Source organism: Macaca nemestrina, chromosome 5 (assembly GCF_043159975.1).
Source record: "Macaca nemestrina isolate mMacNem1 chromosome 5, mMacNem.hap1, whole genome shotgun sequence".
Taxonomy (NCBI): domain Eukaryota; kingdom Metazoa; phylum Chordata; class Mammalia; order Primates; family Cercopithecidae; genus Macaca; species Macaca nemestrina.
Window position 1 is genome coordinate 84,211,366 of NC_092129.1, and position 15,611 is coordinate 84,226,976.

The 15,611-nt window shown below is 33.3% G+C and overlaps 1 protein-coding gene across 5 annotated transcripts in view; it reads right to left on the reverse strand.

Moving 5' to 3' along the window:
* LOC105478796 (glutamate ionotropic receptor kainate type subunit 2) overlaps positions 1-15,611 on the reverse strand; it is a 705,430-nt gene that overhangs the window by 25,086 nt on the left and 664,733 nt on the right. For all 5 annotated transcript variants that reach the window (XM_071096677.1, XM_071096679.1, XM_011736429.3 and 2 more), the window contains exon 14: positions 10,777-11,002. In XM_071096677.1, coding sequence (XP_070952778.1) covers positions 10,777-11,002 — 226 coding nt within the window. The remainder of the gene's footprint in view (positions 1-10,776; positions 11,003-15,611) is intronic.

Genomic DNA, 15,611 nt, shown 5'->3' on the forward strand with positions numbered 1-15,611 from the left:
TAGTTCTTTATAGCAGTGTGCAAACAGACTAATAAAACTTTATATGGAATGAACCTAACAAACATATATAGAACTTTCCATTCAAGAGCAGTAGAATATGCTTTCTTCTCAATTTTACATGTAACATTCTCCAAGACAGGGCATAGTTTAGGCCATGAAACAAATCTTAACACATTCAAGAAGGTTGAAATTATATGTAGTATTGTTTCTGACCACAATAGTATGAAACTGGAAATCGATAACAAGATAAATCTTGGAAAATTAACAAGTACGTAGACATTAAACAACATGCTCCTGAACAAGTAGTAGGTCAAATAAAAAATCAAAAGGAATATTAAAAAATATATTGAAACAAATGACAATAGAAACACAATATATCAAAACCTACAGAATGCAGCAAATGCAGTTCTACAAGGGAACTTTGTAGCAACAAATGCCTGTACTTAAAAGAACAAAGATCCCAAATAGCCTGACATTATGCCTCAAGGAGCTAGAAAAGGAAGAACAAACTAAACCCTAAAGTTAGCGGAAGTAAATTATAAAGATCAGAACAGAAATACATCAAACAGAGAATGGAAAAACCATAGGAAAAAAAAAATCAGTAAAACCAACAGTCACGTCTTTAAAAAAATAAACAAAATAGACAAACCTTTTACTAGACTAAGGGCAAAAAGAGAGGAGACTCAAACAAAATCAGAAAGAAAAAGGAGGCATTAAACTGAAAACTCTAAACCATTACTGAAAGAGATTGAAGACATAATAAGTAGAAAGAAATCTATGGTCATAGACTGGAAGAATTAATATTGTTAGAAATTTTCTTCCTGGCCAGGCCCAGTGACTCATGCCTGTAATCTCAGCACTTTGGGAGGCCAACGTGGGTGGATTACAAGGTCAGGAGTTCGAGACCAGCCTGGCCCAGCATGTTGAAACCCTATCTCTACTAAAAATACAAAAAATTAGCCGGACATGGTGGTGCGAGCCTGAAATCCCAGCTACTCAGGAGGCTGAGGAAAGAGAATTGCTTTAACCCAGGAGGCAGAGGTTGCAGTGAGCCAAGATCATGCCAATGCACCTCGGCCTGGGTGGCAGAGCAAGACTCCATCTCAAAAAAAAAATAATAAAAAAAAAATTCTTCCTACCCAAAGCTATCTACAGTTTTAATGCAAGCTCTATTAAACTTCCAATGTAATTTTTCATAAAAAATAGGAAAGCAATCCTATAGATTATGTGAAATAACAAAAAAAGCCTAATACTCAAGGCAATAATGAGCAAAATAAAATAAAATAAAGCTAGAGGCATCATAATATCTGATTTCAAATTACACTGTAAATCAATAGTAATCAAAATAGCATGATATTGCCCTCCTCCCAAGAAAAAATAGACACATTGACCAATGTAACTGAATGGAGAGTGCAGAAATGAACCCACACATGTATGGTCAATTGTCAAAACTATCAAGAATACCCAATGGAAAATAATAGTCTCTTCAATCAACGGCATTGAGAAAACTGGATATCCACAGGCAGAATATGTAATTCGGTCTTTTCCTCACACCACATACATAAATCAACTCAAAATGCATTAAAGAATTAAAAGTAAGGTCAGAAATTGTAGAAGTACTAGAAAAAAAGCATAGGGCAAAAACTATACAACATTGATTTGGGCAGTACTTTTTTAGATTTGAACCCAAAAGTGCAGGCAACAAAAGCAAAAATAGACAAATGGGATTACATCAAACTAAAAGCTTCTGCAAAGGAAGGAAAAAAATTAACAGTGTGAAGAGACAACCTAGAGATTGTGAGAAATATTTGCAAGCCACACACCCAATAAGGTGTTGAATCAAAATTATATTAAGAACTCACACAACTGAATAGCAAGAAAAAAATTATTTAAATGAGTAAGGGACCTGAATAGACATTTCTCAAAAGAAAACATACAAATGGCTAACAGATATATGAAAAAAAGTTCATCATTGTTAATCATTGGGGAAATGCAAATTAAAACCACAATGACCTATCACCTCACACTAGTTAGAAAAGCTACAACAAAAAAAGACAAAAGATAACCAGTATTGGTGAGGATGTGGAGAAAAAGAAACCCTTGCAAACTGTTGATGGGAATGTGAATTAGTGCAACCATCATGGTAAACAGTGTGGAGGCTCCTCAGAAAACTAAAAGTAAAATTAGCATAAGATCCATCAATTTTACTTCTATGTATTTACTCAAAAGATTTGAAATCAGTTTGTCAAAGAGATGTCCATACTCCATTACTCATTGTAGCACTTTTCACAATAGCCAAGTTATAGGATCAACATTATATTTATAATGAATCAGAGAGTAAAGAAAATGCAGTATGCATAGACACAATGGAATACTATTCAGCCCTAAACGATAATGAAATTGTTGTCATTTGTGACAACCTAGATGAAACAAGAGAATATTACGCTAAATGAAAGAAGCCAGGCACAGAAAGACAGATACAACATATTCTCACTTACATGTGAGATCTAACACATTTGAACTGATAGAAACAGAAAGCAGAGACTGGAGTGTTGACAGAAATGGGGAGATGATGGTCAAAGGGTACAAAATCTCAGACAAGAGGAATAGGGTCTTTTTTAATCTATTGCACAACATGGTGAATATAATTAGTAACAGTGTACTGTACATTTCAAAAATTCTAATACATTTCGAATGTTCACACCACAAAAAACATAAGTATCTGAGTTGATTGATATGCTAATTAGCTTAATTTAATCATTCCTTATTGTATTCATAAATCACAATATCGCCTTTACATCATAAATATATACATCATAAATGTTTAGTTTACAATAAATTTTTAAAATAATATAAACACGTTCTACTTGAAGGAATATTTATAGAATATGCAGGAGAATACTCAGGTACCTAAGATCATAAAGGGAGATGCTTATATATGGCATATAAAATGTATCAATGAAGAATTCAAATTATAGACTATATGTATTAGACAGTTGCCTTTTATTAATATTCAGTATATCCTCTAACTTGTGAAAAAGAGAATGTTATCAACCTGTAATGAAACAGCCAACTATTTTTACTGGTTCTGACATATTTCATATATATTAGTTAAAAGTGACTGGTGAAATAGATTTGCTGTCATATTTCTTGAGTATTAAACCATGAAACTCTAACACTAAGTATGAAAATAGAAATAATTTTATCCTATAAACCCTACCATTCTTATGATTTTGGCATCATCATAGTAATCCTTAGAATAGTGTTAGGAATGGTTTGATTTCCTTACATTATGCTTTTGTTCCCAATCTAATGTAAAATTCCAAGGAATTAATTATAAGAGTTAGATCATTTTATATTAAATCATTACCTAATTAATCATCAAGAACCCAAAAGTTGGAAGAAAAATATATTTTTTTCAAGACAGTGAACTACCCATTCTTTAAGCATTGCTTAAGTACCTTTTGCAATTTGGCCTGTCTGCTTTGGTCTCACTAAGCTCCACCTATCTAAGTCCCTGCACTAATAACAGGCATTTGTTTATGTCCAATATTGCATTTTCTCTATTTTATGTCAAATTTGTTTTTCATGTCTGTCTTCTAAAAAAGGAAGATTATTTATATTTATATTTTATGTTCATTATTTTACAGAGCTAAGCAGGATAGAGTAATAACATTCTTGTAGATTGGTCAAATATAAAGAAAATATACATGCCTTTGAAGATGATTTTTCTCCTAATAGATTTTGAGCTCTGTTTTTTAACAGATTGTTTACTAAACATGTCTTTAGAGATGATGCTTCTAATACATTTTGAGCTCTGTTTACTAAAAACTGAAGACATATTTAGAAATGGAAAACCATTTTGCTTGTTTAGGTAATGCCCTATGATAGGAATTTTCTTAACTTTATACAGTAGATATCAATCACTTTCTTCCCATAAAATGATAGTTATCAAATTACAATATACTGATTAGCTGATGGTAAAATCCCAAGTAGGTTTCATTAGAAACAGGTTTCCAATTGGTTAACAATGGGTCATACTAATACTCTGCTTTCGTTGCTATATATTTAATATCTCTAAATATATAAAGACAAGACATTTCTAAAAATGTAAAAATAGAGACCACTAACATATTCTTTCAATTATTAGAGAACATTTCTTCAAAACACTTTTCATTTTTTAAAATTTTCTATAACTTCATATCAGAAGTGATCAAAACATTACTTTAAAATTTGTTATGCTGGCCGGGCGCGGTGGCTCACGTCTGTAATCCCAGCACTTTGGGAGGCCGAGGCGGGCGGATCACAAGGTCAGGAGATCGAGACCACGGTGAAACCCCGTCTCTACTAAAAATACAAAAAATTAGCCGGGCGCGGTTGTGGGCGCCTGTAGTCCCAGCTACTCGGGAGGCTGAGGCAGGAGAATGGTGTGAACCCGGGAGGCGGAGCTTGCAGTGAGCCGAGATCGCACCACTGCACTCCAGCCTGGGCGACAGAGCGAGACTCCGTCTCAAAAAAAAAAAAAATAAATAAAATAAAATTCGTTATGCTACATATTCTGATTCAAATACTATAAATACAATATGATCAGTATTTATCACAATTCAATTATGTGAACATGGTTGTATCCACTTACACATGAGGACACTAAGTGTAGTAGGGACTCAGTAACTTCATCAGGTTTCATCCAGGTGAAACTAAAATTTGTACACAAGTCATCTGACTTCAAAGGCCACAGACTCCGTGCAACATGTTAAGAGTATGTCTGTCACATGAGCGTCAGCAAATGCAAAGCATTTGGCTTTGGTATTTAGAACAAACATTTGACTAGTTTTTTCTAATAAGAGTGACTCATTGATCTTACCTACCTCTGCTAACCCAAGGACAACTGTCTGACATAGTCTGACAGTCTGTGGCTAACTAATCTGAAGTAAAATTTGAAGTCATGGTCTTGGACTAATCAGTACAAAACATTAAATGAATTAAATGGTCCAATCTTTGTGTATAAAATCTGTCAGAACTCTGTTTTATGAGAATTATCCATTTCTGCATTGTTTGGATACCATTTGGTCAACATTTACAATGTTAATGACGGTTGTTCACAGTGGTGCTCACAATTCATCAAATTCCCTCTTGAAGTCTCTTAGATTGTAGCATGCAGCGTGTTGATGATGTCTGTGGATATGGCATAACTTATTGAGATTCTCATGTTTTCAGTGACATGTCATCTATACTAAAACAAATATGCCAGGAATGTACAGATTGAACAGGTGTAATTTGAGGGTTTTTTTGTTTAATTCAGTCTCTGAAAATTATTAGATCTAGATATAGCCCTGCAAAATCACTTCAAATATTAAAATTGTGCTGCTTATGCAAAGGAAAACAGAATGCATTTTAATGGAAGGATTGACCTGCAGAAAGATGAATAATTTGCATCAATTTTTGTGCATTATGTTAAACTAATGAAGACAAATGTATTCATTTATTTCAGTAAAGCTGAAAATCTGAAGGCTGGCAATTTTATGCATCTATAATGATGACTATTACAGTACTTATTATATGATAAATTGAGAATTTTAGAAATGGATGGTGAATAAAACAGGGAACAACATTCTTCTCATACTGATTTCCATTTTAACAAACACTGACATCTGCCTCAAACAAACAACATACCTCCACCAGTACCAATTCTACATCTCTTATCTCACCAAATCATGAGAAATAAAAAAAATAGTGAATCTTATGCATTTAATATTAGAAAACAGAAGTAAAAAAAGGAAATTCCATTTTGTTTATATGCCAAAGTGGTGCACGTCTACCATAAAAAGTCAATAATATAACCCATTGTTACATTTTTTATTTTAGGCTAATTATGGGTAAGCACATTACCCGTAATTTTATCAAACATAATTTGATAAAAGTTACTTGAGGATTATTAATAGTACTACTGCTTTTGGATGTTCATAGATAATACTGTTTTAAAGCATTAGCTTGTAAAGGTAACATTAAAGTCAATTACTAAACACAATACACTCTAATATTTCTAATTAAATCAGTAAATACGAGAGAAATAAAACATATGTAACAGCCATGTGTGTGGCTAAAATTATCTTTAAATTTAATCTTCATATTAAAGGGCATTGTAAATATGTCCACTTCATCTTTACATTCCTCATGTGTAGTGTGTATTTCAGTAATTCTCTAACTATTATATGACTAATTTATTTTAGGTTTTGTTCACAGAAATAGTTACTCACTGACTGTTAAATAATTATATACTCACTGACTGGAATTCACTATTGATTTAATCCTACAAGTAAAATAGAAACAACTGAAACTACAGAAAATTACATTATCAATAATATGCACAGACATGAGCACAATTCCATCCCTTTTTCAGCTGCCACGTACATTGCTTGTTATTAAAGTTGTGAGGAACTAATACATGAAAGAAAGAGGTCACTAACTCATTGCTAAAAATAGAAATCATCTTAATGAGACCCTTCAGTCATTTTATAATATTTCTACCAAATTGCATAAAGCAAAGCAAAATAACACCAATTGGCCCTAATGGATTTTTTCTAGACTGCTACTTTCCTACCAGCTCATGCACTGCTGAGTCTGCCTAGTCCTCAAAGTGTAATATGCATTCAACATTTGAAAAAGAGAAACCAAGAAGGCTTTTAAGTACGGGCAGTCAGGAGAGAAGCAATGCAGCCCAAAATGCCATTAAGGAGGAGAAATGTTCCCAGTTCAGATAAATAGATTATCACCTATGGTGAAATAAGAGACAAGACGGCACCTGCTCACACAATTTAGACATTCCTTAATGAAACTGCCATGATTTTGCTCCTTGCTTTTAACTCACTCGGAGCTTTTAAAAATATTGTTTTGAATGAAATAAGAAGCTCAGTTAACTTACCGAGTAAGGTCTCCTGCAACTTCAAAAATCTAACATACAGTAAATGCCACATTAAAATAACGTTGCTGCAGTCAGGAAAACTATGAAAGGAATTTAATGTCACTCCAGACTTAATTAAACTTGCTTAAGCTTATTTAGCATTTACCTTCACATCATTGTTGATTGCTCCACTAAGGTATTTTTGTGTAAACAGAGCTTCCTTAATTAAATAGCTTATTCTGAGTCATTCAGCGATCTCACAGCACACTTTGGGCAGTAACGATCACACTCAGAGTGATGAATGGTGGTGGTGAGGTCCCTAAACGAATCAATTAGAAGGTAGCGTGGCAGGCTAAGAAAAGGATGTATGAATTTGGGGGGAAATAGGGCACAGGTGGATATATGTACAATTTTAAAATTTTTTTCTGATTTCCCACTCAAAAAGACTCATGATATTTCTCTTCACCAAACTACATAGGCTTTCTTGAAAATACCTCAAAATCTGAGAAATAATAAAAGCAAAGAAAAGGAAGTTCCTCTCTTTGATTACATATAGAATATTACTAACGGTGAAATTTTCACTGTGGATTATAGCTCCTGAATATATAAATTAAAAAGCCTGGGGAACTTCTGGAACTAATCTGAATTTTGCAGAACCTTAGCCCATATTCCTCTGCTTTGAATATAGCTATTCTCATTAACTCTCGCTGAGAAAGAGCAAGAACCTCAAGGAATATTTTTCACACCTTAATGAATCCCTTTTTTTTTTGTTTATAATTACACACAATTTTTAAAATAAGTAAATATATTAACACACTAATATCATTTTCAGCATGCTTCAGCAATGGTAACATAAAAGGCAAATGCTAATTTCCCAGTTGAGAAATGCAGAGTATGATGGTGGTTGAAACAATGAACAGCAAAAGAGAGACAAATAATCCTGCCCTTATCCAGACAACGGAAACCAGGAGAAAGTGGTAGCAATATATGAGTCTTATCCAGACAATGCAAACCCAGAGAAAATGGTAGCAATATATGAGTCTCACTCCTTTCAGAGATAACACTAAAAAATGTGTTCATTTATTTCAGCTCTTCCCAAATGAAACTACAGGATGATGGGAGCCTAGCAAACCACTGCTTCCACCTCTCATAACTACTTTAAGAGTGTGCCTGATTTTTTAAATGTGTTCTGAGACATCAACTAACCATATTTCTCCATGTAGTCTAGCCTAATTTAGACTAAACTCTGAGAATCTATCAAGTACATTATCTGCCAAATTATTTAGCACTTAAATGGACCTGAGATAATACAATCCTCTTCTTTTACTAGTTTAAAAAAATTAAAAGTTAGAGGCCATAAATTTCAAGTTACTTTCCCAAGGCACTGTAGTGACAAGAATAAGTTTAGAATATCAGTGTGCAGAATACTGCATGATGATATGATATTCACAGCACATTATCAGCCTCTTCTTCTATGAATATATAATTTTTCCTAGGGAAGAAAACATATTTCAAAAATTGTCAAAGAAGTTGTGCATCACATATTCCAAATAACTGGTGCAGTAACTCATGAAGTTTCTGGGTTCAGCACGCATTTCTTACTGAGGGAAAGAACCATAACTGACCTAACTATCCAGAATGCCAAGATTTGAGTCCTCCCATCAAACAGAGCTAAGGCAATAAACCAAAGCCTTACTGGAAATAAAAGTAAAATTTAACACATTTTGAGAAGTAAAAAAATGTTTATCAGCAATATAATTGTGAAAATGCAATCATTTTAATACATTTATAGTATATTAAAATTAATTGCCCAATTTTGAATTTGTACATAATACTGAAATAACAGGGACAAAGCTTGAGGAAACCTTTGCCTGGTGGGAGTATATTTTCTGTGGAGAATTTAAAAACAGTAGCATCAGTATCATTATGCACTGGAAAGTCTAAAACATGTAAAAGATAAAATATTCCTCCTTTAAAATATCTTTTGTTGGTCTAAGTTCTAAACAATTATTTTTGAGTTTTAACAACTGAGATTTTATTGACTTTCAAATTAGCAAATATTTATCTTTAATTCTTTAATAAGCATTATATTCTACCCAGAAATAGAACTGGAAAATTGCAGTTATACCATTTACCCCTCAATTGTATTGACTCAGCTACACTTGCCTATTTTGGGAGTAAGAACTCAAGTTTATTTTTTTTCATTTCTATAATGACTGCACAATTATTCTTTATTATGACTCTACTACATAAATGCAAGAATTAGTATCTCAAAATTTTGTTGAAACTAATTAAAGCTATTTTAAATCCTAATAAATTTCAGATGATTTTCCATATGTAGTGTGATTTAATATTAATTTTTTTGGCAGAAAATTATTTGACTTCCTAGACATTTCAGAGTTGCTAGAAAGCAATGATTGGTTTTAACCAAGTCATTGACAAATTTGCAGAAGTGAAGGTCCAAAACATGTATAGTGTTATTAGTTACTACTGTGATAAATCATGAACATGTTTTCCCCTTTCTTTCAAAAAGTACATTCATGTAAATAAAATATGCTATTACTTTCTTCTCTCTCTACAATTCGTTTCCTGTTGCTACTCTAAAATATTACCATCAACTTAGTGACTTAAAACAATATAAAATTTATTATCTCAAAGTTCTAGATGTCAGAAGTCCTAAAAGTGATGTCTCTGAAGGACTGTATTTCTTCTAAAGGTCACCTGGCATTTCTTGGCTCATGGCTCGTTCTTCCATCTTCAGTACCAACAAATAATATCTACAGATCTCTCTCCTCTCCTCTCCTCTCCTCTCCTTTCCTCTCCTCTCCCCTTCTCTTCTTTTCTCTCTCTCTCTCTCTCTCTGTCCCTGTCTCTTTCTCTTACATCCCGTCAAAATCACATCTTAACTATGACTTGACCCTATACCCTCCCTATTACAAGGGCTCTTGTGATTACATTGGACCCATATGGTTAATCCAGGAAAATCTCCCCATCTCAAGATCCTTAACTTAATCGCATTTGCAAAGTACCTTTTGCTATGATACATATTCAAAGTATATGCTATATTCAAAGTATATTGCTATAAAGTAACATATTAAAAGGTTCTGGGGAGTAAGACATGGACATCTCTGGGAAGCCATTATTCTGTCTACCACACGTACATATGTACTGTAATGTTTTTTATATATATATATGTATTTACTTATAGCACAAACATATACATATTCATACATGTTTGTATATATATAATCAAGATTTTTATTATTGTTTTCTGGAAATTACAATTCATTATCTCATTTGATTATTTTGATTAAAAATAATTTGCCATATGAAAGAAGAGGGATGTTACAAATAATCCTCAGTGTTAAGTATTCTAGATACGGCATTGGTAAATAGTCTGCTGTTTGTACCTTCTTTTAAGTAAAACAATTCTAATAATATTCATGAGAGCCATTTATGCCTCACTTATTTTAGTTAACTCTCTAAGTCAAATACTGTATTCGTAAGCCACAGATTTAAAAAAGTAAATTGTTACAAAAACTTTAGTGTACTCATAAAACATTTTTTGAATTTAAGATTGAAAAGAGAAGGTTAGCTGGGTTATGCTGTGGGTTTTTCAACACTGATACAGTATCCACTGACCATTTTGATAGAAATTAATTTTTCCTTTTTTTGACTTACCTATTTAGAAGAATATATAGATAACCTGCTTTTATACAAATTGGTAACCTGCTTTTATATAGTCACAGAGGGGTAGCAGGATGCATTTGGTTAAAACAAAATTCCTAATGGCATATGTGGAAACACTGTTTTACCCCTGTCTTACAGCAACTCAGATTAATGAACAAAGAACAAATAGCTGACATATAACCTACCCATGGGAGTGCCAACGCCATAACCTTTGGAGTCTATAAGGCCGCCAATCTGTGTCAGGTTACAGTTCCGCTGGGTAACAAACTCGATGGTTGTTGACTCCATTAGGAAAGCATAATCAGAGGTGAGGACTCGCTGGATTCCTTCTTCATTACTTTTGACCAGCACTGACTGCCTTCTGCTACTCATAAAGGCCCACATTTTGTCATACGTGGAGATTTTTGATTTCTGAAGAAAATAAATATAAGTTGGTCATAAGAAAGATATTCCTTAGTTTCCATGTGGTCCCTTAATGTTTAGACACAATGGACTACATTTATTTTACTTGTACCGTCTTAAACAATATAATTTTTAAGGGAGATATATATACCGAAAAAATCTGAATCTGTATAACGAGTTTCTCATAGCAATTTCTCATCATATTTCTAGGTATAGTATAGATTTATTTAACAAATATATTTTTTAAAATCTTAATGTTTAAAAATGCATCTCAGTAAATCATAGAAAGTTATACATATAATAGAAAATAAATGATTTATAAGGAAGTTCTTTGTTCTTGTCTCTTACCTGAGTATTTCATATTTGTCAACATCTCTTTAACAACAAATATAGAAGAGAGAAACACTGTACTCAGATTGAAACTGTAAGACTACAAGAGTTTGTTTGTTTTCCCCCAATTTAGGTTAACATAACACAGATGCCACATTAACCCCCAGGGATACACACAAAAAAATATAGGTTGAAGAGAGGAGCAGAATGTGTTACCAATAAGGATGTTACAAATAAAGATGTCTACATTTTCACTGAGAAAAAATTTGATCACCTCAGAACTTCTTTAAGCTGGACTTCAGAAATCTATTCTTCAGGCCTACTAAATAACTAAAGATTCCCGGACCAATACAATTGAATAGTGCTTATATCCAACTGAAAATTATGAGTAGGGCTTTACTAGAATTTCATTACTAAAAGAAGAAAATAGGTTTTGTTCAGAAGGTCCTGGTAAAACATAAACAGGAAAAACGTTAGCATCTGCTCCTTGAAAGTTCATATGTGAAACCCTTATCGTCATTTAATTATCATACAAATATCAAAAATAATCCTGAAGTTATAAACACAGGAAGGATATTCATCATACTGCTTGCATGATCATAAAAAGTTAAAACTCTTTTCAAGCAAATAGATATGGACTTTTTTTTTACAGTTTAAGTATGCTTTTATTTCTACATGTACAAAGAAATAAATGTGATATTACCACTATTTCCACTACAAGGCAGGCCCACAATATTACAGAGAAAAATCCTGGCACTGTTTCAATGATAAAATGGAAATAAGTACCTTATGATTTATTAGGTAAAAGAAAAAGGTACAATGAGTGCTCTATAAAGACAAGGACAGAATCAGGGCTGAGACTGGGTAGAAATCCAAACCTTTGCTCTGCAGTGAAATACTGAACATGCCTGTCTCATTATCCCAAAGTGCTGGGATTACAGGTGTGAGCTACCATGCCTGGCCAAGATAATTATATTTTATAATAGTGCATTAATTCATTCATTGTGAATATTTTGCTGTAATCCATGTGGTAAACACATCAAACTTTTTTTTTTTAATCACAACTGAAAACCAAGCAACTTTAAGAAATGTTGCTACTGTATCCTTTACAAATATAGATAGTTTAATTTTAAATTACTATGAATTATCATATTATTTCACATTTGAAATATCTGGTCTACAGTACTAAGTTAATTGGTGTAATAAGTTTACAAAACATATACTCACTTAAAATTCTTGAAATACTTTCCAGCACTGATTTTTCATTTCTCTAAGTATTTCTACTTAGATGGCAAAATATATTTAGATAGAAAAATCACCCAAAGTGTTTTAATTCTCATAATAAATATGAAAGCCCAATTTAAGAAATATGATTATCTGCTGGTCACCTACCAGGAAATAGGTAACTTTAGAATACACCCTCACTCCACAAATGTCCAGAGATAGTCAGTTCTGCATCCCTTTCAAAGCCAAAATAAATATGGGTTTAAAAACAGTAGAATTTATTGAAGGGATGCTTTAAAAAACAGATTGTTACAGCCTGTCTCTGAATAGAATGATGACTCCCCCATCCCACCCAAGCAGGGAATAGAGGTTTTATCTTCTGGGAGGAAGCAAGAGCATGCTGGACAGCTGAGCCAGGGAAGACCGTATTAAAACCAGAAGAAATAAGTTGAAATCCATAACCAATGTGCAGACCAGTCAGCCTTGTGCCTGTCTTCATTCGTATACTTCCTCCAGAAAGAACAGAAATTTTTTTCAAGCAAAATAGATAGTATTAATAGTAATAATAAAAAGTCACATGTATAAATTTTAGTATGTGTCAGATATTATTCTAAATTATTTGCAAATATTAAAATTTTTAATTTTTATAAAAATATGTAGGTATTTTCATACCCCTTTTATAAACAAGAAAACCAAAACACAATGATGTTAATGATTTGCCTAAAATTACATGGCTACCTACTGGCAAAACCATGACTCAAACATGAGAAGATTACCTACAAGGTGCATAATCTTAATCAGTGCACTACACCAACTCTATCTAAATATACATTTCATGGATTTTCTAACTAAATTACCCACTACATACTCCACAGTGAAACTCAGTTTTTCAGCTTTGAGTAAGCACCTAGAGTTTGCAGTGAGCCTTTTAAAATCTATTAAATATGATCAAACAGCCAAGGATAACCAGATATTTGAGTACAGCCTCCAACTGAAAATATAAAGACTAAAGCAAACAGAATGGCATAAATGATCCTCAAAGTAGTAAGAAATATTTTACAAATGCAACAAAATAAAAACTCAAAATGCATTCTCATGCATTTAGAACATCAAGAACTCTCTAATATGAGAGAAAGCACTCAAGAAATGCTATCTTGGATATGAACTTGATAGAAGGGATAACTGAAGAAAGTATTCTTTGGCTGGGGCACTATGAGTTAAGGAACAGAGTCCTAGAAAATGATAGCAAAATAAATAAGGAGTAATGAAGGTGACCTGAAGCCTTCCCTCAGCTTTTTAAACTTGGGACAGGCTCCTTCCGACCTCCAGGCCCCGTCTTAAGCTCACTCAGTCCTTTATGTGATTCAGATAGCCTAAGCATCAGGGTATTTTCCCTTCCTTCTCATAGATAATTTACTTCAGATTTCTGGTAATTGTAAATTCTTTATTTGTCCCTTTTACATGTAAATCTTTTTTAAAGACTCTTGGCAGTTTTTCAACACCAGACTGTCTTTCTAAAGGGCCTGGAGCCAACCCTTTGAAAGGTAATCATCAAGAAAGGGAGGCATCTCCTGGAACATGTATACATATGTAACAAACTGGCATGTTGTTCACATGTACCCTAGAACTTAAAGTATAATTAAAAAAAAAAAAAAAGGAGGCATCTTTATCTTCTAGTCTCTGTGGAAAGGTAGAAACATAACTTCAGACAGAGGGTCCCTTGTTCCAAGTTGTAGAACTACTTTCTGTGACAAAGATATGAGAAAGTTTATATATCCTTTGGACAAACCCAATTAGCAAACACATATGGTCACAATCCCCCATACCTACCCCAATGTTGTTAAAAACTCCTTCACTCTTAAAAACTCCCAACCCATCCTTTAAAACTCTCCAGAGTTTCAGCCCAGTTTAGAGATTGAGTTCTGATCTCTCTCTTCCTTTTTGGAATAGAAAAGTCTTCTTTGTTGGTTTAGCTTTTCCCAGTGCAATTTTTACTTTCACAGAGCCAAGTTACTCTTATTTAAAATACATGTATCACCATACAATACTACACAGTCATAAAAAAGAACAAAATCGTGTATTTTACAGCAACATGGATACAGCTGGATGGAGGGTATTATCCTAAGTGAATTAACACTGAAACAGAAAACCAAATATTGCACATTCTCAGACATAAATGGGAGCTAAATATTGAGTACTAATAGACATAAAGATAGAAACAATAGACACTAGGGATTACCAAGGGCAGAAGATGAGGGGGGCAAGGGTTGAAAACGCACTGGGGACTATGTTCACTACCTAGGTGACGTGGTCAACAGTACCTCAAACCTCAGCATCACATAATGTATCCATGTAACAAACCTGCACATGTATCTCCTGAATCTAAAATGAAAGTTGAAATTATTAAAAAATTTAAAAATAAAATAAAAATAATAAGTAAAATAAAATATGTGTATTGAATTACTTTTATGCAATAGGCACAATTTTAGACACTGACCAGGGTCCAGGTTTCATAAATAGTTAACACGCAAGAACAAAATATGCCTTAACCATAGGAGCAGTGAGAAGTGAAGGCAATTATGAAGCAGATTGGATATGGATGATGGAATCAGATTTGCATTTTGAAGGGATCACTAAGACTACAGTGTAGAAAGACCATTTACAAGCACATAGCATCAGTCTAAGGAAACAGTACTTGGACTCTGGAGATGGCGTTGGAGAAGGAAAGATATCCAGAAACTCAAGGGGTATGTATGTGTGTGTGTGTGTGTGTGTGTGTGTGTGTGCGTGCGTGATTCATAATACTTGGTAATTATTAAAATATAAAAAATAAAGAAGAGGTTTAGGTTGAAAAAGTCCTCGGTTTCTGGTTTAAACTTCAGCATTACTGACAGAGGGAAAAAACTGAAAGAAGATCAAATTTTAGGGGAGAAAGAGTATACCTAGTGAGTTGGGGACACATGAGGAACATTCAAATGGATCTGTAATATGAAGATATATATCTAAGTCTGGAGTTCAGAGGGGACATCAAAGCTAAACATGTAGATTTTTTGATGTCATATTA